Source organism: Pseudoliparis swirei, chromosome 6, assembly GCF_029220125.1.
Source record: "Pseudoliparis swirei isolate HS2019 ecotype Mariana Trench chromosome 6, NWPU_hadal_v1, whole genome shotgun sequence".
In the NCBI taxonomy this organism is placed as follows: domain Eukaryota; kingdom Metazoa; phylum Chordata; class Actinopteri; order Perciformes; family Liparidae; genus Pseudoliparis; species Pseudoliparis swirei.
Window position 1 is genome coordinate 12442309 of NC_079393.1, and position 24368 is coordinate 12466676.

General features: G+C 42.1%; 3 protein-coding genes across 4 annotated transcripts in view; 2 read left to right on the forward strand and 1 right to left on the reverse strand.

Annotated features, from left to right (window-relative positions):
* LOC130195590 (proprotein convertase subtilisin/kexin type 5-like) overlaps window positions 1–12711 on the forward strand; it is a 39214-nt gene extending 26503 nt beyond the window's left edge. For both annotated transcript variants that reach the window (XM_056417204.1, XM_056417205.1), the window contains exons 6-17: window positions 1555–1700; window positions 2681–2875; window positions 3877–3963; window positions 4061–4259; window positions 4343–4566; window positions 4712–4954; window positions 5841–6086; window positions 9122–9317; window positions 9931–10136; window positions 10250–10350; window positions 10934–11105; window positions 11181–12711. In XM_056417204.1, the coding sequence (XP_056273179.1) occupies window positions 1555–1700; window positions 2681–2875; window positions 3877–3963; window positions 4061–4259; window positions 4343–4566; window positions 4712–4954; window positions 5841–6086; window positions 9122–9317; window positions 9931–10136; window positions 10250–10350; window positions 10934–11105; window positions 11181–11563 (2398 nt within the window). In that variant the 3' untranslated portion in view covers window positions 11564–12711. The remainder of the gene's footprint in view (window positions 1–1554; window positions 1701–2680; window positions 2876–3876; window positions 3964–4060; window positions 4260–4342; window positions 4567–4711; window positions 4955–5840; window positions 6087–9121; window positions 9318–9930; window positions 10137–10249; window positions 10351–10933; window positions 11106–11180) is intronic.
* Window positions 12712–13527: 816 nt separating this feature from the next.
* Window positions 13528–15312, forward strand: LOC130195592 (beta-1,3-galactosyl-O-glycosyl-glycoprotein beta-1,6-N-acetylglucosaminyltransferase 3-like). Its single transcript, XM_056417210.1, is given in 2 exon segments — window positions 13528–14583; window positions 14585–15312. Coding segments are annotated over 2 exon segments (1431 nt in total). The 5' UTR covers window positions 13528–13687; the 3' UTR covers window positions 15120–15312.
* A 96-nt stretch (window positions 15313–15408) lies between these two features.
* The window catches only part of bnip2 (BCL2 interacting protein 2), a 46045-nt gene continuing 37085 nt past the window's right edge, over window positions 15409–24368 (reverse strand). Inside the window, exon 12 of the transcript XR_008832097.1 lies at window positions 15409–15686. The gene's annotated coding sequence lies outside the window, so the exon portion shown is untranslated. The remainder of the gene's footprint in view (window positions 15687–24368) is intronic.

Here is a 24368-nt window from a genome sequence, read left to right on the forward strand (position 1 = left end):
GAGATTCAAAACAGCAGGTCCTATTGGTCATTTCTGTGGCAGTGGTACTTATTACATCTACCATGTGAGGCAAACGGCAATAAAAGAAACCCAATAGAGCATTGGGCGATCATCAACTGCAGGAAGGACTGGGATGGATTGTGACAGCTTCCAGCACTTCCACTACGGAGGTTTTGCTCGTAGTAATGAAAAATGTTTACGCCAGACAGCTTTGGCACAACTGTGAATCTGTGGAGCCGACGTCATTCTCTAACCCGCCTATTGAAAAGAGTCACAGCATGACTGATGCTTGGTATTTATTGACTTTTATTTTTATCTCTATGGACTAAATGCATCTAAATCGAGAATTGCCTGTGATTCACTCTTAATAAAACTCTTTCACGGTTTTTTTACTTAAGCTTTCTTAACTTTAGGGATTACAAAGAGCATAGTCTCACCTTGTTCCTAACTGATTCGAGGAGTAAAAGCCCTAAACAAAAGTTTCTTTGGACATGATGATGTGCTCTCCTGGAATGGATAGTCTAATATTTGCACAGAGGGATTCTTAAACATCCCGTAGATTCTTGAGTAGTGTCGTGTTTCCAGGCCAGAGACGGGGCCTGGTCTGCACCAATTGATCGTAGGAGTGAGTTGATGGATACGCTGTGGCGCCTCCAGCTGTTCCTTCTCAAACAACCACCGCATCTTAGCACCAAATCCATGGCAACGCAGCAGGAATTGCGTCGAGACCGCCATTGGTCTCTCATGTGGGGAAGTGGCTGCAGAGCATGTTGAACTAGATGAGTTAGTGGCTTATTATTGCTGTTTAGCTTGTTTCATTTAGAGTGTTAAGTCTCTAAATTAGGAGTCATTCTTGTTTAAATGTTTTATGTGTGACATTTATGCAACCCAATATCTCAGCTCCTTCAGACTAGATTTTTTTATTTTTTAGGACAGCTGTCTCATGTTTAATAGCTCGGTTAAGCCCCAAAGGACTAATAGGACGGGCTAATGATCTAAATCTCCCCATGCCTCTGGGCTACAAATAAAACACCAATTAACGTTCTGCCTTAAGAGAGTAGCACCACGATAAGCCTCAAGTAAAGCAGCCTACATTATGTTTTGGCGTCTGTTTGCTGTCTTTACTGATATTTTATTGAGTACACCTTTTGGTTGAGGACTATTTAAGCCAACAATAGAGCTGCAGGTGTGCCGCGGACTGACAAAGTGCATGACTTTCTCTTACATGCGGTGTGTTTTGTCTTTTCCCTGGTTTCAGTTTCACGTGGCCTCAGACTCGTCCATGTGGGCAGAGCGTGCCTTCAGCAGAATCATATTTCATTCACTGTAGAGCTTTGAAAGTGCCATTAAATCAAAATAGTTTTCATCAGGTCTTTGATATTTCAATTGCTTTGTTCTGCCTGTTTGTTGTCGAGAGAGGAGCCTCTTTTTGTTTAATAGCTGTGACGGCCAACTCTGGTTTTAGATATATGATTTGTTAATTGTTATGAATCATTGGTTAACACATCCGTTGGTATTTGATTTTTAGTTGTGTATCAACCTTTTCTTTTGCAGTTTCCGACACCAGTGTCGTAGGCATTGCCCCCAGAGCACCTATGAAGACAGGGGCAGGGGTCTGTGTCTGCCCTGTCCAGCACCGTGCACGGATTGCAGGAGTAACACGCGCTGTCTTGCCTGTCAGCCTGGATACTTCCTTAATGGTACCGGGAGCAAAGAATGACCATTTCTGTGTATATTTTGTTTACCACGAGCACACTAAAGGATTCCGGTACACTATTGGTCCTACACAGTACAGACAAGGACTCAGGGTTGTGTTGTTAGCTTGTGTTCTCTATGAGCATCTATAAAACAAACATTGCTTTGAGTTTGTTAGTAAAGCAATGGGGGAGCTATTTAATCAGAGACAGAAACATTTATTTGCTATGTGTGTTAGACACACGAAGAATTTAATTTGACTTGGCGTCTGGTGTGTACATTAGATAGACAAACAAGAGTCAACATAATGCAAGAATTTAAACATTACATTAACAATGGTATGAAATACAATAAAGTGCACAAACGGATAACAGTGCTGTAGACACGGTACTGTAAGTGTGTGTGTTAAAGTGTAATGTGTATTAAAGTGACATGTGAAATTAGATGTTAAATATTAAGTATAAAGGGGAGAGTAATAAAAGATTAGCGAGCATACAACCACTTTATCAATGTGTCTTTAACATGTACGTATTTCATGAGTGTGTGGCTATACAGCATCTATCACAGAAGGTCATCTGATTCTTTATCAACAAGGTCTAGTTTAATAAAGATTTTATATAGATTATGTGCCTGGGGAGCTGGATGGAATATCTAGAGAGAGATACTGAAAGGGCAGATGAAAGAAAAATGAAGAGATGAGCTCTTTTGATGAGGTTTTATCCTGAGACCACATCAGAGCCACAATGATAGTTGTTATGCAATCTTTCAATAACAGATATATAATATAGTGTCTGGGCACTCCTGCATAAGATAGTCACAGTCTCTTTGAAACTTCCTTGGATGAATATAGGTTGAAATAGTGAAATGGTAAATTATATTATATAGTATTGTCTTTGCCCGGTTCTTCAAGATGACTATTTTCTGATAAAATGAAGTGATCCACCAAAAAAAATAGGGTAACTTCTTCTCTACTTACTGTCCGCAGGAGGGGATTGTATAAAACAGTGCCCCCAGCAAACCTTCAGTGACTCCAGTGGAGGCCTCTGCCAGTCTTGCCACAGCTCCTGCCAGACATGCCATGGACCTCGGGCAGCCAACTGTGACCTGTGTCTTGGCGGGAACCCTCCTCTTCATGGGCAGTGCCCTCTGGTTAACTGCCCATTGGGACAGTACTTTGACGGTAAGAGAAACAACCAAATACCGACACATTTCTCGCTGTTATTTGTGATCTTTCTCAAAGGGTAACTGTTTTCGACTTGTCAGAGACGAGACAACATGAAAGCAAAGTGGTTTATGACGTGCGTATCAGGTGACAGGGGAGTCAGAGATTAGACTGAATAACATGATACTTGATATAATTGTTTTTCTCCTATGGGAGGTCAGAGCAGGATCCGAGGAATTTAGAGGCATTCAGTGTCTTGCTCAGGGACATGTTAGTGTGGTGGACGCATGCCGCTGAGACGGTGGCTTGAACCCTGCTGAAGGACCTCTAGGTTGAAGGACGCTCTCCAACTCACTATGTCACCCTGCCATACATCCACCTTTCATTCAAGAGGCATTTTAGTGGAGCGATTTCAAAAGGCTTCTCTACCTCGAGCACAGGGCTCTTCAACCGCTTCCCCTGTGGTGTCTGAGTCGACGGCATCGGAACACAGCACTCCGTCGTCATCAACCATACGGACTAATCAGGCTGATCCATATTATTTGCACCCTGTGTGTATCAATCGGTCTGACGTTCATTGTAAAGAGCACTTGTCATTGAACCAATTTTGTTCTAAACAACTTTTTTTATCATATGATTTTGTCAACTCGGAGCAAAGTGTATAAATGAGTTTCATTTTTGTAACGGAGTATTTTTTTTAAAGCTTGTCATGCAAACCGTATACCTCGTCTACATTTGTATCCATATAAAAGGCGTACAAATTGTCGGTAAACATCAATAGTTTACATACAATAATGGATAATTTGATGTATTCCCTGATTTGAATTAAATCCATCATTTGTGCATAACCAACAACTCTTATTGAAATAGCTTGTTATGCTTCTCTCTAGTGGTAAAGGTGGGTACAGCAGACAATGGTCATATTACTGTGCTCAGGTGAACGGGACACTTCTCTGTTTTCTGTCAAATGTTATGTTATATTGTGATATATTGTTACTCTGTTTGTTTCTTTATTTTAGGGAGATATAGTGAATGCCACACATGTGATGCATCCTGTAAGACCTGTTTTGGCCCACAAGCGCTGGATTGTGCTTCTTGTTTCAAAGGTACAAGTCTTTAAAAGTCTTCCTTTATGACTATACATCTAAACATGTTCCTAGTTCCCGTTTGTGCATTGAGTTTTTGCGCATTTGTGTGTCACAGGATATCTCTTGGGTCAGGACAGCTCCTGTGTAGTGCATTGTCCATCTGGCTCCTACGCAAACACGGCCACTCAGTTGTGTGAGGACTGCTCCCCGAGCTGTGAGGCCTGTGTGGACACCAGTGATTACTGCATCAGCTGCTCTAAAGGCAGTTACAAACTGTTTCTCCACCAGGGGAGGTGCTGGTCAAATTGCCCAGAGTAAGCAGTAACGTGAAGAACACCTTTGGGATGATGGTGTGTTCTTGATTTCACTCCTTAACGGATCTACTGGCTCATTTCAGAGGTCTCTTTGAGACGCCAGAGGGGTCGTGTGAGGCCTGTGATGGCTCCTGCTTGTCATGTGACGGGATCAAGTCCCAGTGTCTATCCTGTGCTGATGGCCACTACTTGGAGAGTGGTATGTGTAGACTCAACTGCTCACTGCGGACGTATCCTGCAGATGATGCTACCTGCAGACGCTGCGCTCCCCACTGTGACGTTTGCTCTGACGACCGGACCTGTTTCAGTGAGTGTTGGGCTGTATGGGCAGCTTTCTTGAGGAGAAAAGAATGTTCCAAGTGGACTACATTTGAAAGTGAAGTGTGAGACATTGTATCACATCCTGAAGTCTCTTCATACTATTCTACCACCCCTCCTCAATATCCTTTCAGAATGCAGTTTCCTTTACCTGATGCTGAACGGCGTGTGTAAGGCAAGTTGTCCCATGGGCTATTATGAGGACATGGAGGAGGGCCGATGTGGTCAGTGCCACCCGACATGTGGCAGCTGTTCCGAGCCCCTGGCAGATGACTGTGAGACCTGCTCGACATTTAGCCCCAAACTCTATAAGGGTACATGCTCCAAACACTGCCCTATTGGTACCTACTATGAAACTGAAGCTCTGGAATGTCAAGGTAAGCTTCTTGATTCGACATGACTTGATTACATGTTTAAGTGGCATTTAATACGCGGGCTAAAATAGTTTTCTGACAATTTACTATCTGGCCCTGCCCTTTTAAATTGCTATGCAGGTCTCATTTGTTGATGCACAAGGACGGCTCATCTACGATAATTAAAATAGTCAAATGTCGCATCATGTAAGGCCTTTTGCACCGGCATTGCTGTGACATCTCAGAAATGTCTTCAAATTAGGTATACAAACTTCCACTTGGACACAAGGAGGAACTGATTAGATGTTGGTGTTCAAAGGTCAAGGTCACTGACTTCATAAAACACATTTTTAACAAAGCTCAAGAATTAATGTTCCTTTCCAATTTCCCACGTGTCTAATATAATAGAATGATGACGTGAAGACATTTTGGAAGACGGGGATGTAAACTTCAACTTGATGATTTTCATGATCTTTTTGACAAACTGTACTATGACTATTTTATGATATTATAATATGACAATGCTATGCCTGCGACATATTTATCTCAATGTCCACTCTGGATATTTTGCCAGCCAGTTTTAAAGAATGAAATCCAGTATAACATTGTGCCTTGGCTTGTAAGGGTTTAATATAACTGGTTGATCAGAAAAATCACTGCAAATGTTTGACAAAGATACAATTTCCAATTGTACGCGAGTTAGGTTGTGTAGAAGGCACTAATCAACTGCATGTAAAACCACAGCACGACTATGTATGTCTGTTATCGGCAAGGGCTACTTTGGCTATAAAGAAAAAAGATTTGCTTAAGATGATAAAGATTGACCTTCAAAACATTTTGCAGTCACACCCCTAATTGAAAATGTGGTCCTATGACATTCACCTCACACGGTTTGTCTCACCACTTCCAGAGTGCCACCAGACCTGTATGAGCTGCTCCGGCTCAGAGGCAAACCAGTGTACCCAGTGTGAGAAGGGACTTGTGCTGGATCCCAACACAATGTTGTGTGGCGTGACCGGTGACACCGACTGCCCACCAAGGACCTACCTACACGATGACCAGTTCACCTGCATGCGCTGCCATCAGCACTGTTACTCTTGTGACGGGCCAGGCAACGATGAATGCCAGACGTGTGCCGTCCCCAAATACCTTCATAGTGAGTGTTCCACACTTTTCTACCTGCATACTGAAGCGGTTCAGGGGGTCAAATCTACAGAAATCAGCAGAGAAAAGTATTTATATGGAACCGTATAACAAAGGAAAACCCTGTTACTCCAAACTAAGATTACTTTATAATGTCAGTCTTACAGTTAACAACAACAGCTGTATAGATTGATGATGGTAATATATATATATATATATATATATATATATATGTGTGTGTGTGTGTGTGTGTATAATAATAACCTTCAATCTCATATAGCGCTTCTCTAAGTACCCGAAGTCGCTTTCCAGAGTCCAGTAGTCATACACACACACAGTCATCCCGGTGGTGGTAAGCTACATCAGTAGTCACAGCTGCCCTGGGGCAGACTGACGGAAGCATACATATATATATATATATATATACAGTATGTGTGTGTGTGTGTATATAAATGTATATACCAGCTATATATATGTGTGTATATAAATGTATATACCAGCTTTTTTAAATCACACAAGGAGGCGCTGGCACCCCCAATCATGCACCTAGTGAACCTATCGATTAGACACTCGATGGTTCCTGGAGCATGGAAGATGGCCTCAGTTATCCCTGTGTTCAAATCGGGGGATAGCTCCGATAGGAACAACTACAGACCAATTAGTATTTTGCCTAGCATCTCTAAAATTATAGAAAAATGGATCGCTAAACAAATAATAGAATTTCTTAATAATGGTCAAACCCCCCTGCACCCCATGCAGTTTGGTTTTCGACCGCATCATTCCACGGAATCTGCACTGGTTACGCTCATGGAGAAATTTAAAAGTTTATTCGATAAGAAGAGCTGCGTAGGTGCTGTATTTTTAGATTTAAAAAGAGCGTTCGATACAGTTAACCATGATGTGCTACTAAGCAAACTGTTAGGCTTTAACTTCTCTGATCAAGCCATCAAATGGTTTGGATCTTATTTATCCCATAGAGAACTAGAATGGGCACTCGGTAGAGCGCATACCTTCGCATATCACAAGATTGGGCATTGAATTATGAACATGTTGGCATTAGTTGCATGCCAATTGGACAAAAATGTATCGTGCTATGGTAAAAAAAGAGTTTGACCTTTCCATGACCTTGACCCTGACCTTTGACCCGATTGATCCCAAAATCTAATCAAATGGTCCCCGGATAATAAACAATCATCCCACCAAATTTCATGCGATTCGGTTCAATACTTTTTGAGTTCTGCGAAAGATTTTGACCTGTTCATGACCTTTGACCTTGGACCTTTGACCCGATCGATCCCAAAATCTAATCAACTGGTCCCCGGATAATAAACAATCATCCCACCAAATTTCATGCGATTCGGTTCAATACTTTTTGAGATTTGCGAATAACACGCATACAAATAAATAAATATATAAATACACGGCGATCAAAACATAACCTTCCGGCATTTTCAATGCGAAGGTAACAATGTACTGTGGTTGATGGTGTCAGCTCCTCTTACCTGGGCTGTCCAGTAGGGGTCCCCCAAGGATCCATACTGGCGCACATTTTATTCTCTCTTTATATTAATGACTTACCTGACTCTTGCTTCAATGTGGATGTTCAGCTGTATGCTGATGACACGGTCATTTTTACGGTGGCCAAAAATAGTGAGGAGGCAGCACGAGTGCTCTCTACTGCTCTGAGTCATATTCAAGGCTGGCTCACCAGGTCCTGTCTCTTATTGAACACTAAAAAAACTGTGTGTATGTTCTTTTCTAAGCAATCCTTAACTGTTGCACATTCTAATGTGTTTTTGGGAACTGAGAAATTGAATGTTGTTAATGAGTTCAAATACTTAGGCATTATGCTTGATTCCACACTCTCCTTTAGGAGCCATGTTAAAATGATGTCGAAAACCATAAATTTCCATATACATAATTTCAAACAAATAAGAAACTCTCTATCGAATAATGCCGCTTTGCTGTTTTTACATTCTATGATACTTTCACATGTGAGCTACTGCTTAACCAGTTGGTCTATGACAAGCTCAATAATTATTAAACCGGTTGATACTTTTAAGTATCATCATTGCTATATTTTAACCAAATACAACATGTTAAGTTTTAATAACTTTCGAAAATTCACTTCGGCCTGTTTGATTTTCAAAATACTAAATGGCCTAGCGCCACCCCCCCTTAAAACCTTTATCAAACATCGATCTATTAACTCCACTCTGTCCACCAGAGCTGTCACAAACAGGGACTGTGAGGTCCCGTTTAGAAAAACCCTGTTTGGGCAAAATGTGCTGTCCTTCAAAGGATGCATGGTGTGGAACAGCCTACCTCCTTCTATAAGGGAAAGCCCCAGCCTGGTCACCTTCAAAGGCCACCTGAAGGCATGGCTCAGACTTCATCAGCCCTGTGACCATTAGAGTTAATCCGCACGGTATCCAAATGTCCTAAATGCACCTTTTTATTAATCTTTGTTTCTTCTTTTGTATTGCTGTACTGTCATGTGTGAAGTGATGTGTGCTTTCTATTTCACTCTGCTTGTATTCTTAAACTACATCAACCTGCCAAGGGACTACAGATGGAAACTAGCCTCCCGGCTATAATCTGTCATATTTACATGTACATTGTAATGTCTATCAATATGCACTGTCCCTTATTCTCTAAATAAATAAATAGAAATATATAGGCCTATGCTTGCATACGTTGCAAATTGTATAAACGAAGAATTGGAGCCTTTAAACTGTTAATTTTTATTTAAGAACTATTGCTAGGTCTGAAGGAGTCTAATTTAACACAAGATCATTAACTAACGTTAATACAAAAGTTTATTGAATTTTTTCTAACTATCGATGTTGAAGTGTCCAGGACTGAAGCAGTCAATAAAAAAACAATACAAAATCGATTCTTATGTGAATAAATAGTTTTCCATCATCTAGTTTGGTGCCAAAAAGTGTCCAGATAAACAGGACAAAAAAATAAAGAAGTAAATTAGCATGCATGAGCTAGCACTAATGAATCGGGTCTTGAACTTTGGGTCTGTGCGCTATCTTCCAGACAGCATTTGTGTGAGTGAGTGTCCAGCTGGTACATACGACAGCAAGCAGGATGCTGACGGAGCCGAGCTGGGATTCTGTTTGCCGTGTGATGACGCCTGTTCCACCTGCACTGGAGCTTCCCCCAGAGACTGCCTCACGTGCTCTCCAAGATACCTACGTCTCCTTCAACTTTGTGTCACCCATTGTCCCACAAGGTACAGAACAAAAGCCTGTTTATGGCTGGGTATATTTACTTTGCAATGAAACAAAATGATCTGTTTACTTTCTCCCCACCCTCATCTACTGATCCAACGACACAAAGAACATGTCTGGTTAGGAAACGAGCAAAGCCACTGACCGAGCCACTATGTTTAATTGCTATGCAATGTCTTTGTGACACGTTGCTAGCCGTCACCAGTAGGTTCTCCCTATAAGCATCATGAACGGAGTAGTCGGGGGGGATGTTTGGCAATATCTTTTATTCGTCTAGACCAAGACAGCGTCTCTGCTCAGCACTCCACCCCGTCTTCAGTCCATCCAGCTCCTTTAAAGACCAAGCCTCACAGATACACCAAACACAGATTGTCATCAGCTGGACTAATTACCCATCAGACCAGCTGATGACAATCAGACACCGTTCCCTGAACCACACCCCCGCTCCACCCACTCTGCAGCCGAGCCTACACACCCCCCACTGCCACAGTCTTTCTTTTATTCTCATTCCCACAGATATAGACTACCCTTGTAAATCCGAAAAATATGTTTGGCAGAATAAAACTTGGGTTTTATTACATGTCTGAATTCTTTATTGACGATCCATTTGTTCAGCTATTACAGAGAGAGCTCCCACTGTGAGAAATGTGACCAGTCCTGTGAGCAGTGTACAGGACCGGGCCCTGAGTCCTGCAGGACCTGTTCACCTCCTCTTCTGGACCTGCAAGGCACCAAGCTGTGTGTGGAGCGCTGCCCACAACACTTCTATCAGCTCAATTACATCTGCAAACAGTGCCACACCAGTTGTCAGACCTGCACAGGTAAAGATGATGGAACGATTTATTACAGCTCTCGTATCGTTTTGTCTCCACCTAATGTCAATATTTAATATTTTCTTGGGAGTTCTTTGACTTTAGTGTATATGTGTTTGCAGATGCCTCGCCTCAGGGATGTGTGACGTGCAACCGGGGCAGCACTTTAAAGGACAAGGTCTGCTATCCTCATTGTGAAGAGGGGCGTTACTTTTCGGAAAAGGTATAATTATGATAGTCGTAATTTTTACACGCACAAGATAAGTAATTGCGTCATATTTTCATCTCGCACAAAGTGCCACGCAGTCACTCTAATTTGACACTAAATAAGTACACTGCTACATTGTAATAGTGGAGGTACTTTTGTTGAATCTATAAATCAGATACTACTGATGTCTTTTTGTATGCATTATCAAATCATAATTAATAACATAATGAAATATGACACTTTTTTTTTTTAAATCACCTTCTTAATAGAGATCTGCCAAACGAAGCTGTTTTTTGAAGTCCGTAGAAAATGCCATATTAAAATTAAAATGTAAAGTATTTCACCGACTGTGATTGGAAAATTGCAGTTGGCTATATTGCAATTTTTACACTTTTGAATAATTGTTTATCCCTATTTGAAAGTGTGTTATCGTATGGAGCGTCTGAGTGCAGACAGACACGCCGTTCTGTACGAATCGGTTTTCACTCTGTTCCAAACAGTCCACATTACTGATTGTTTTAATGTCTGCAACTGCCATGCTTTTCTTTGATGTGCCCAGTACATACTATATATAATTTCTGAAATTGTACCATTGTAGGAAACCTGTGAGCCATGCGACGGCTCCTGTAGGCATTGCACCGGCCCCAGACCGGACCAGTGTCTGACCTGTCACCGGGAGTCCGCTCTTCATGCCATGGAGAACCGCTGTGCCCGCTGCTGCCAGGCTGGAGGAAACGACACAGACTGCTGTGTCTGTGACCGACGCTCAGGTAGAAACCCCGCCGATCATGAGAAACATGTTTGTTTTCATGTGACCATCTGCTAAAGGGAGTGTTTTCTTCTAGCTCTGTGTGTGGAGGCCCCCCAACCCAAGTCAGGAGAGGATCAGGAAACGGACCTGAATATGTCTTCTAGAACTCTGAAGCACACCTCCGCTGGCCTTCCCATTGCCCTGCTGCTAGCACTGGGGTTGGCTCTGGCCGTGTTTGCCTTGCTCAAGGCCCATTCCAGTAAGAGGCTTTGCTGGGGGCAGAGCTATGAGAGACTGAGTGGCAGCGCCAGCGTCAATATGCCCCACGGCGTCCCCGAGCCGGACAGCGGAGACGAAGTGGATGTGGTGTACACCAGCAGAGGAGGATCAGTTTATCGACGCTACAGCTTTATCCATGAGCAGGACACCGATGCATCCCCGGATGTGGATGAGAGCACTTGTCTCAATCAATCTTAGATTCATACATACACTACCGTTCAAAAGTTTGGAGTCACTTAGAGATGTCTTTATTTTTCAAAGAAAAGCACTGTTTTTTTCAATAAAGATAACATTAATCAAAAATACACTCTCTACATTGTTAATGTGGTAAATGACTATTCTAGGTGGAAACGTCTGGTTTATAATGAAATATCTCCAGAGGTGTATAGAGGCCCATTTCCATCAACGATCACTCCAGTGTTCTAATGGTACATTGTGTTTGCTAATCGACTTAGAAGACTAATATCTGATTAGAAAACCCTTGTGCAATTATGTTAGCACAGCTGAAAACAGTTATGCTGGTGATATAAGCTATACAACTGGCCTTCCTTTGAGCTTGAATTTTGAAGAACAAAATTAATACTTCAAATATTAATCATTATTTCTAACCTTGTCAATGTCTTGACTATATTTTCTATTAAATTTTCAATTCATTTGATGAATAAAAGTGAGTTTTCATGGAAGACACGAAATTGTCTGGATGATCCCAAACTTTTGAACGGTAGTGTACGTACCAGATCTTTAAATGTCTATGGAATGTATTTTGGATGCTCACAATATCGAGACGAATTCAGAACAGTTTAGTCGATGTGTAGGAGAAAACATAGTGGTATCTTGCTTTAGAACGTTGCTTTTTGACTTCTTGTGTTTGTTGTGCTCTACAAAGTACCTGTATAATGCACCTTCTAAGTTGAAGCATTTGTGAGTAAAGAGTGAGAACAATACATATGTGTATATGTATTCAGGAGGCATTGCAAGGCGACTGTAACCTCTGAACTAGGTATCTCACGTACCTCCCAACATCTACACGCAGACAGTCATCCTGCTTGGGAAGTGAAAGTTCTAGAGGAGGAACCTCACTCGGTTATGAAGGGCAGCTCCTGGCCCTGGCCCTTTCACTTCTGTTTTGGATGCCAATCTAATGCCTAGAGTCCACTCGACAAGCTCTGATGTCATGTGCAGCACCGTGTACAAACCAGCAGAACATAAAACAATCTTGAGCTCACACCATTGTGCAAGTAAAGGCAATGTGAGCGTCACAATTTTTAAATGAAGCTTGAATTTAATTTGACTATTGAAATAAAAAGCTCTCTTACTTACACAAGGAGACCAAGCAGGAACCCTGAGAGACTTGTCTTTGGTTTGAATGTTCACATATAATCTCATTTTATTAGTTGTTTACAATGATATGAAGATTACAAGTAATACAATTAAGTTGTACAAAAAGGATTACCCAAACTACCAGGACTGCATTTTAAACAGAATTGTATAGTTGTTCCACCAGATTTGTACAATTGAGGATTAGCGACCTGCCTAGCGAGGTCTGGCTGGGAGCCAGGGACATGAAGGAGGGACACCGGCCTCTGCTTGTGTTATCTTGAGGAAGGCACCATCAGCCTTTGGTCCAATAACCGGCCAACACCTGCAACTGAACATAGTGACAAATATACACAACAGCAACACATTATGACTCAGATTCCTAACTCACTATTTACCTCGATGCTTAAAGGTTACAAACGGAGGTCACAGTTGGATGTGTATGTTGTTAAACCATAGAACGCGTATGTGCTCGTGCTTCCAGCTGTTTCCCTTCAAGCAGAAGTGACGGTAACCGAGGTCACCTGCCGTTCATCACGGAACCAGTTTCACAATGATGGAACAATGTTTTCAAGTCTTTAGTTTACAATTAGTAGTCAAGAGGTAAATGAGATGAACTCCACAGCTAAATGAATGGAGAGATATGTTTGGGTGGGCTGTGTTTCGGACATTTTAGGTATATACCTTAACTGTGTGTATGACTTTTTTATTTTGAACTTGATATTAAAGAGATATTTGTTGAACAGTGAAATGATCATATGTAATAATTTAAATCTCAATGATTTGTTATAAATATATATTTAAATTAAATTAAATCGTTTATACCTGGTGCCGTGAGAGCACCTTGTAAACTGGATACATTATGATGGCTGAACTGAGAATAGTTGCCAGTCTGAGTTCAAACCAGAGGATTAGAAAAGGATTTGGTGTCAGTGTAATCAACTGGCAAAGGTTTGCAATCAGATGTGTTTTACAACTTTAACAATTTATTGGTTGTAAGCAAATATGGAATTGACACAACAACGTAACAACTGTTTGTATAAGTCACATCCTCTTCCACACCTTAGTTTGACACACCTCCTCAGGGGGGCTGTTTCAGCAGTTTGCAACATTCACTTGGGCAACAGTCAAACTAAGACTCGCACCGAAGACACGGATGTGGTTACCTCAAGTAAAGACATGGTTTCTGCAAGGTTGTGGAAGACCCTGTCACTAGTCGTCATCGGTATGTTACTTTATTTTGTACTTTGGGAAACGGCTTCAAACAGGCAGTCCTTGCCTGATTTTTCAATACCAGAGCAGTTCTCTTTAGACCTGCCTGGCTGCTTGGCCATCATCACTGGAGACACACAGGGGAAGAAAGGCGATTTAGAAAGGCTTCTGTCATCCAGGAAAAAACAACATCTTTCATCAGAGGACTTCTACTTGAATGTGACAAAGGACTGTCCGTCTTACATTGAGAAGAGAGGTTTCATTACAGCGCCTCTCAGTGAGGAGGAGAAGAATTTCCCCATCGCCTACTCCATGGTGATCCATGAGAAGATTGAGATGTTTGAGCGACTCCTACGAGCTGTTTATAATCCTCAGAACATCTACTGTGTGCATGTGGACCAGAAAGTCACTAAAGAATTTCAGAAGGCCGTGGAGGCTATTCTTTCCTGCTTCCCAAATGTGTTTTTAGCCAGTAGATTAGAGCGAGTGGTGTATGCCTCGTGGTCCAGAGTGCAGGCCGATTTGAACTGCATGAAAGATCTGCTGAACTCGCCGGTCCAGTGGAGATACCTGCTCAACACCTGTGGGACAGACTTCCCCATCAAAACCAATAGAGAAATGATTCAGGCACTGAAGGCCCTCAACGGGAGAAACAGCATGGAGACGGAGGTAACCAATGACTACAAGAAAGCGGTGGCTGTATCATTACAATGTAACTACTGCTGTCATCAAGACGGATGTGAAGAAAAGTCCCCCGCCCAATGGCAACCCCATGTTCACAGGAAACGCCTACTTTGTGGCCAGCAGAGCCTTTGTGAAACATGTGATGCAGGACAGAGAAGTTCATGAGCTTCTGGAGTGGGAGAGGGACACGTACAGCCCCGACGAACACCTCTGGGCCACTCTACAGCGAATGCCCTCCGTTCCTGGATCAATGCCCGCGAACATCAAGTTCGATGCGTCAGACATGCAAGCCATCGCTCGCGTGGTGAAGTGGAGCTATCTAGCAGGCGATGTGAGAGCCGGAGCCCCGTACTCTCCTTGTACAGGTGAATACAGTAGAGCAGTCTGTGTGTACGGAGCAGGTGACCTCTCGTGGCTCCTCAGACAACATCAACTCTTTGCAAATAAGTTTGATCCTGAGGTTGATGATATTGCGATTCGATGTATAGAGTCAGTTCTGCATTTTAAAGCTTTAGGCCACGACCGACTGGAAACCGATTAATATTCCATCATTTTTTCTTGAAATGTCAAATGTATTTTAAGGTACATACTTTATAAACCGTATTTTATTGTCAAATGTTCGATTGAAAAATCTTTAAATATTTTCTATTCTTTTTTATTTAATCTATCTTGCAAAAGGATTTTTTTATTCTGTGGCTGTTAATGTTATCAGTATGTTATCTTTCATCTATAATATGAATTCTTAAATTATTGAACATACATACAAATGATATCCATCTTGTTACTATGGCAAAAATGGTATTAAATGAAATAAAAACAGACAAAAAGGATGTAGATCAATTACTTTACTTGAAGAAAATGTAAAATGAAGACCTACATCTTGGCATCAGATTGTTGCTCTCACAAATGTCAGAGGGAACGTTGTGAGGGGCAAAAAAACAACCAACCCGTTATTCTCCCCAGACACGATTTAGATAAAGAACATCAGCAGTGAACATTGAAAAAGGTGTTTGTCAAAACTTGTTCTATGAAAAACCACTCAATGGGTCAGAGACCTAAAATGCACTATATAAATCAGAACAACCATAAAAATATATTAATTTCTCTCCTTTGTCACCTTTTGAATATAAATATATATGTAAATGTAATAAAGCAGAACATGCATCAACCACTTGTAACAGAGTGCTTTAAATAATGTGTAGATACACCAGTAACTAGGGAACACCAATAAGCTAATAAGTATGACATATTTCGACAGTAAACACAATTTAAAAAAAAGAGATTAATTAAAAAAGTTTCAGACAGCATGTGGGAAAAACGCTTAAGATTAAGCTGGTAAACGTTCCACGGTGCGACAGGCAGCATAGTTTGAAAAGTTGATGTTTTAGCATCAAACCTGTAATAACTTTCAGAACTTTCTCTCTCTTCATATGTTCAATAAACACAGACTGATCAACTCAGGTCAAACACAAATGTAATACAGCTTGTTTATCAAGGAACATAGACATATTTAAAAAGTCTATATTTGCAAAAGCTCCCAATGTAATGCAACCAACCTCCATGGCTGATAACCCTCTTGTAAAGTTCGATGGCCTTCATGTCCACTCTGTGCTCCTGGTCTCCGATACGAAACACCCGCCAGCGCCGCCCCTCCTCCCTCTCCTCTGAGGCGGCGTACTGCTGCACCGACTCCACCCCCTTCTGAAGCAGATCTGTGGTTTTCGGCTTGGGAGGATCGTCTAAAAAGAGAGAGGACGCATTTTAAACCCACAGCTAAGACGCCACACCGCCTGGATGCGAGGGACGTCGGATGTTATCAAATACATTTGGATTAAATCATTTTTCAAACGATTACATCACTCAATAATAACACATGCATTTCAATCAGTGGACATTCAATTTACACTTTTTGTATTTGGATGGCATGCTTTCTCTTTGAATCAACACCGACTCCCTTTCAATTGAGGTCAGCGTTTACATTTACTGATACAATTTCCTGGGGTAAGCCTGGCTAGTGTTCCCTGCATGGAAAATAAATGTGATGAACAAACACTGCTGAAAGCCCAGAGGACTTTGGTGCATCGTTTGTAGGATGTATAGCTAGCAGCACAATGCCACATGTTCTGTGCATCATGTTGACATCGAGTTAAGTGTGACGATTGTCATATACAGGACTGTCTCAGAAAATTAGAATATTGTGATAAAGTTCTTTATTTTCTGTAATGCAATTAAAAAAACAAAAATGTCATGCATTCTGGATTCATTACAAATCAACTGAAATATTGCAAGCCTTTTATTCTTTTAATATTGCTGATTATGGTTTACAGCTTAAGAAAACTCTAAAATCCTATCTCATAAAATTTTAATATTTCCTCAGACCAAGTAAAAAAAGATTTATAACAGCTGAGTGTTTGTCAAGGCTCAGGAAACCCTTGCAGGTGTATCGAGTTAATTAGACAATTCAAGTGATTTGTTTAATACCCTACTAGTATACTTTTTCATGATATTCTAATATTTAGAGATAGGATATTTGAGTTTTCTTAAGCTGTAAGCCATAATCAGCAATATTAAAAGAATAAAAGGCTTGCAATATTTCAGTTGATTTGTAATGAATCCAGAATGCATGACATTTTTGTTTCTTTAATTGCATTACAGAAAATAAAGAACTTCATCACAATATTCTAATTTTCTGAGACAGTCCTGTATATCAAGCATGCCAAGCAGAATTAAATATAAGTGAAGAGTGCAACCAAATCACATTACAATCTTATGAGGATCTCTGTGAGAGGCCTATTTCTGTGATATACCAAATCACATTGATCTGTTTCTCTTTCTGTAGGATTTACACTTAGATTAGAAATGACTGGTAAGATGTTTCTGAAATCATGTACAAAATCAATTATTGAAATCCCAAAATATGAGATTGAAGTGGTAAAATACTAATATGTAATCCGTCTCCAATTAAATGCTAAATGCATTAGGTGCACATTTTTCCTTATTCTATAATAATAATAATTTCCTGAGATGTGCGATGCCTTGTGAATATAGTACACACAGAATCACAAGTAAACAAATGGTTACTATTGGATAACTGCAGCATTGCGATGCAGTTTGAAACAATTCTTCTTTGCCTCGATCGACGAGTTGCAGGACTGATTGTTTTCCGCAAACGCAGGAAGATTTCCAGGAAAGAAAAAAAATGACTTGCACAAAAACATGAACTGAAAATGAAGTGAATGAAACACGAAACCGCCCCATGATTTATTTGAACTGAAGACAGAATATGATCTGGACAATAGGAGTTGATTGACTGACGGTTGGCAGAACGGAATGGGGGCTGTCCAGGAGGTCTTACCACGAGGACGAGAGAAACCTGTTGCTGGCCTGCAGCCTGTTTCCAGACTGAGAATGGAAACAACTCTTCCATGTGAAAAAGATGAAGGCAGCAGTGTGTATATATATATATGTGTGTGTGTGTGTGTATATATTAGTGCTGTGAAAAATAACGCGTTATGATTAAATTACAGGATTAATTAGTTCATTTTTTTAACGCATTTAACGCATGCGCAGAATGAGCTTCCAATACGTCTGTTGTTGGTCGTCTCTACAGCAGCATGTCATTTTGTCTCTACGTGTCGCGTTAACACGACTCCGATCTCCGTCTCGCGCGTCGCAGAGCTCCGATGCCGGCGTGTGCGCGCACATCAGGACGAAAAAAAGTCACTTGCACCCCCCCACCCCCCCAAATATTTATATGAAATATATATATATATATATATTTATGTGTATGTGTGTGTGTGTATAATAATAACCTTCAATCTTATATAGTGCTTCTCTAAGTACCCGAAGTCGCTTTACAGAGTCCAGAGTCCAGTAGTCATACACACACACAATCATCCCTGTGCTGGTAAGCTACATCAGTAGCCACAGTTGCCCTGGGGCAGACTGACAGAAGCATACATATATACATATGAATATATATATATATATATATGTGTGTGTGTATATATGTGTGTGTATATATATATGTATATATATATGTATATGTATGTATGTATATATATATATATATATATACAGGACTGTCTCAGAAAATTAGGATATTGTGATAAAGTTCTTTATTTTCTGTAATGCAATTAAAAAATATTAAATATTAAAAGAATAAAAGGCTTGCAATATTTCAGTTGATTTGTAATGAATCCAGAATGCATGACATTTTTGTTTTTTTAATTGCATTACAGAAAATAAAGAACTTTATCACAATATTCTAATTTTCTGAGACAGTCCTGTATAGATATATATATATATATTTATGTGTATGTGTGTGTGTGTATAATAATAACCTTCAATCTTATATAGTGCTTCTCTAAGTACCCGAAGTCGCTTTACAGAGTCCAGAGTCCAGTAGTCATACACACACACAATCATCCCTGTGCTGGTAAGCTACATCAGTAGCCACAGTTGCCCTGGGGCAGACTGACAGAAGCATACATATATACATATGAATATATATATATATATATATGTGTGTGTGTATATATATGTATATATATATGTATATGTATGTATGTATGTATATATATATATATATATATACAGGACTGTCTCAGAAAATTAGGATATTGTGATAAAGTTCTTTATTTTCTGTAATGCAATTAAAAAATATTAAATATTAAAAGAATAAAAGGCTTGCAATATTTCAGTTGATTTGTAATGAATCCAGAATGCATGACATTTTTGTTTTTTTAATTGCATTACAGAAAATAAAGAACTTTATCACAATATTCTAATTTTCTGACACAGTCCTGTATAGATATATATATATATATTTATGTGTATGTGTGTGTGTGTATAATAATAACCTTCAATCTTATATAGTGCTTCTCTAAGTACCCGAAGTCGCTTTACAGAGTCCAGAGTCCAGTAGTCATACACACACACAATCATCCCTGTGGTGGTAAGCTACATCAGTAGCCACAGCTGCCCTGGGGCAGACTGACAGAAGCATACATATATACATATGAATATATATATATATGTGTGTGTGTATATATGTGTGTGTATATATATATGTATATATATGTATGTATGTATGTATATATATATATATATATACAGGAGCGGCCCTAGCACATTTGGCGCTCTAGGCGAGGGGGGGTGCTCGTGAGAGGTGAGAGTGTGCTCACCTGTGTGCGCGCATCGCGGCTGAGCGATGCGCGCGCCACGGAGCGGAGCAGCGCGTGCGCTCTGATCGCTCTTTTAATGAAGTATAGATTTTTTTTAAACTGCCCCCTTTTTTTGTGCCCCCCTCTGAATGGCGCCCTAGGCGGCCGCCTATAACGCCTGTAGGAAAAATCGCCCCTGTATATATATATATACAGGACTGTCTCAGAAAATTAGAATATTGTGATGAAGTTCTTTATTTTCTGTAATGCAATTAAATAAACAAAAATGTCATGCATTCTGGATTCATTACAAATCAACTGAAATATTGCAAGCCTTTTATTCTGATTTATTGCTGATTATGGTTTACAGCTTAAGAAAACTCAAATATCCTATCTCTAAATATTAGAATATCATGAAAAAGTATACTAGTAGGGTATTAAACAAATCACTTGAATTGTCTAATTAACTCGAAACACCTGCAAGGGTTTACTGAGCCTTGACAAACACTCAGCTGTTATAAATCTTTTTTTTTACTTGGTCTGAGGAAATATTAAAATTTTATGAGATAGGATTTTAGAGTTTTCTTAAGCTGTAAGCCATAATCAGCAATATTAAAAGAATAAAAGGCTTGCAATATTTCAGTTGATTTGTAATGAATCCAGAATGCATGACATTTTTGTTTTTTTAATTGCATTACAGAAAATAAAGAACTTTATCACAATATTCTAATTTTCTGAGACAGTCCTGTATATATGCTTGCATACGTTGCAAATTGTATATACGAAAAATTGGAGCCTTTAAACTGTTTATTTTTATTTAAGAACTATTGATGTTGAAGTGCTAGGTCTGAAGGTGTTAGGACTCCGCGGGGAGAGACACAAAAGGAGAACCCGCTATGCAGAAACACTGGGACGGAGACTTTGGGTGGAGTGTAACCAAAAGAGCTGGATTTATTAAGTCCACAAAAACAGGCAGGAGAAAAAACAAAACTCTGAGCTGAGTAGGAAAAACCCGGGAGCAGCAGCTGAGATGGAGGTTGGCTTGGACGTGGCAGGCAGGATGGAGTGGATGTGGATCTCACTGAGAGTATACGTAGAACTGGCGAAGTCTGATGGTCGAACCGGGGTCTTAAGCAGCTGTAGGTGAGTGGTGTAATCAGTGATGATGAGAAACAGGAGCGGAGGTGAGTTGATGGAAAAACGGAATGTAGGTCAACCACGCCCATCCAGGAAGACAAACAAACAGAAAAAAGGAGGAGGAGATACTGCAATCCTCACAGTACCCCCCCCTCAATGGGAGCCACCTGGCGACCACCAGGCTTGTTCGGATGGGCCCTGTGAAAGGCCCTGACCATGATTGGGTCCATGATACGGGAACGAGGGACCCAACATCGCTCCTCGATGCCATAACCCTCCCAGTCCACCAGGTACTGGAAACCCCTGCCCCGTCGTCTGACGCCCACAAGGCGGTGCACCGTATAGACAGGGTGATTGTCGAGAATCCGGGCGGGAGGAGGGGGTAGAGCCGGAGGGCTCAATTCACTGGTGTGAACCGGCTTAATCTGGGACACGTGGAAAGTGGGGTGAATTCTCAGAGTTCTAGGAAGCTTCAACCGGACTGCGGAAGGGTTAATGATCCTAACGATGGGAAAAGGACCAATGAAGCGTGGGGAAAGCTTCCGGGACTCTGAGATGAGAGGAATGTTGCGGGAGGACAACCAGACTGACTGGCCTGGGGCGTAAGGAGGAGCGGCCCTTCTGTGACGGTTGGCAGACCGCTGGTTCCGTACAGAAGTCTGGAGGAGGGCAGATCGTGTATCTCTCCAGATCTTCTGACAGCGACGCACATGCTGCTGGACTGAGGGGACAGCTAATTCTCGCTCCTCTTCGGGGAACAGGGGTGGCTGGTAACCCAAAGAAGCCTCAAAGGGGGAGAGACCAGTAGCGGAGCAAGTGAGAGCGTTGTGGGAGTACTCTACCCAGGTGAGATGCGAGCTCCAAGTTGAGGGGTTCTTGTCGGTGATGCAGCGGAGAGCTGACTCCATGTCCTGATTGGCTCTCTCTGTTTGGCCGTTTGATTGGGGGTGATATCCCGAAGTCAGACTGACTGAGGCTCCCAGGGACTGACAAAACTCCTTCCAGACTCGAGAGGTGAACTGGGGACCACGGTCAGAGACAATGTCAGAAGGGATACCATGCAACCGGAAAACATGATCCGTGAGGAGTTGGGCGGTCTCAGAGCTGACGGGAGTTTAGGAGAGCTATGAAGTGAGCCGACTTGGAAAACCGGTCAACCACCGTGAGGATAGTGGTGTTGCCCTGGGAGGGGGGCAGGCCGGTAACAAAATCCAGGGCGATGTGAGACCAAGGACGACTAGGGATTGGAAGGGGCTGGAGCAACCCTGCAGGTAACTGGTGGGAGGACTTACTCCTGGAACACGTGGGACAGGCAGAAACGAACTCCAGAGTGTCCCTGCTGATCGTGGGCCACCAGAAATGTCTTCTCAGGAGAGAAAGAGTACGGTTTCCTCCAGGGTGAATTGAGAACCGGGAATTATGGACCCACTGCAGAACCTTGGAGCGGGCAGCATCAGGAACAAACCGACGGTTCGGAGGACCATTACCCGGGTCTGGTTGTTCTCTCAATGCCTCCAGGATGGTGTTATTAATCTCCCAAGAGAGAGCGCCTACAACACAACTCTTGGGAAGGATTGGAGCCTCTGGAGGCTCGGGAGAGTCAGGGGAGTACAGCCTGGACAGCGCATCGGGCTTGACGTTCTTGGACCCAGGACGGAAAGTGAGGCAAAAGTCGAAACGACAGAAAAACAGAGCCCACCTGGCTTGTCGGGAGTTCAGTCGCTTCGCAGACTGGATGTATGAGAGGTTTTTGTGGTCCGTCCAGACCAGGAAGGGCTGCTTGCTGCCTTCGAGCCAGTGTCTCCACTCCTCTAGTGCCAACTTAACGGCAAGAAGCTCCCTGTTACCAACGTCATAGTTGCGCTCCGCTGGAGAGAGGCGACGTGAAAAAAGCAACGGGATGAAGGATGTTATCAGGACCAGCCGTCTGAGACAAAACTGCTCCTACTCCCGTATCAGACGCGTCCACCTCCACAACAAACTGTCTCTCTGTGTCTGGCTGAATGAGGATGGGAGCTGAGGTGAACAGGGACTTGAGTTTGATGAAAGCTCTGTTAGCCTCCGGAGTCCAGCAGAACGAGATGTTAATTGAGGTGAGTTTGGAAAGAGGTGCAGCAACCTTACTGAAGTTCCGGATGAAGCGACGGTAAAAATTGGCAAAACCCAAAAACCTCTGAAGCTCCCTCCTTGTCGTTGGAACCGGCCACTCCACCACGGCGCTGATCTTCCCAGGGTCTGCCTCCACCCTTCCCTGGCTGATGATATATCCCAGAAAGGTGATCCGGTCTTGGTGGAACTCACATTTCTCCGCCTTGATGTAGAGCTTGTTCTCCAGCAGTCTCTGTAGGACCATACGGACATGGTTCTCGTGTTCCTCCTGACTCCTGGAGAAAATCAGGATGTCGTCTAGGTAGATGAAAACAAAGCGGTTTAAAAAGTCACGTAAGACATCATTTATCATAGCCTGGAAAACGGCTGGGGCGTTAGAGAGACCAAAAGGCATGACCAGATACTCAAAATGACCTAATGGAGTGTTAAACGCTGTCTTCCATTCATCCCCCTGTCGGATGCGGACCAGATGGTAGGCGTTTCGAAGGTCTAATTTGGAAAACAGGGTCGCCTCCTGGAGAGGTTCAAAAGCCGAGGTGAGGAGAGGTAAAGGATATTTGTTTTTTACCGTGATATTATTTAACCCCCGAAAGTCTATGCAGGGTCGTAGTGACTTGTCCTTCTTGACTACAAAGAAGAACCCGGCACCGACAGGAGAGGAGGAGGGACGAATAATACCAGCAGCCACAGAGTCCGTGATATAACGCTCCATAACCTCCCTCTCAGGACGGGACAGATTGTAGAGGCGGCTGGAGGGTAGAGGAGCTCCAGGAAGCAGATCTATTGGGCAGTCGTAAGGTCGGTGGGGAGGAAGAGAGAGAGCCCTCTCCTTGCTGAAGACCCAACTCAGGTCGTGGTAGATCGCAGGGACACCAGTCAAATCTACAGATGCATCAGAGCAGACAACAGGAACTGGAGAAACTGATGGAGATGGTATAGCAGAACACAGGCAGTTAGCGAGACAGAAATCATCCCACTCAATTATCCTCCCCTTAGCCCAATCTATGTGTGGATTGTGTGTACGTAGCCACGGGTAACCCAAAACCAGAGGTGTGGAAGGAGAGGATATTACCTTAAACTGAATGAGTTCACGGTGGTTTCCGGAGGTGATTAAAGTCACCAGGGGTGTCTGTGCTGTGACTGAGGAAATGATTTGGCCATTAAGAGCATAAGCTGTTAGCGGTTTTTCTAGAGGCTCCAGGCATAGTCCCAGCTGCTCAGCTAGCTCACGGTCCAAGAAGCTATCCTCCGCCCCAGAGTCAATGAGAGCCTGGAGAGGCAACGTCATAGAGCTAACACAGAGTTTGGCGGGAATTAGGAAACAAAGTAATGATGGGGAACGAGAAGGTTCTAGTGGACTCGTCAGGGACCCCAATCTC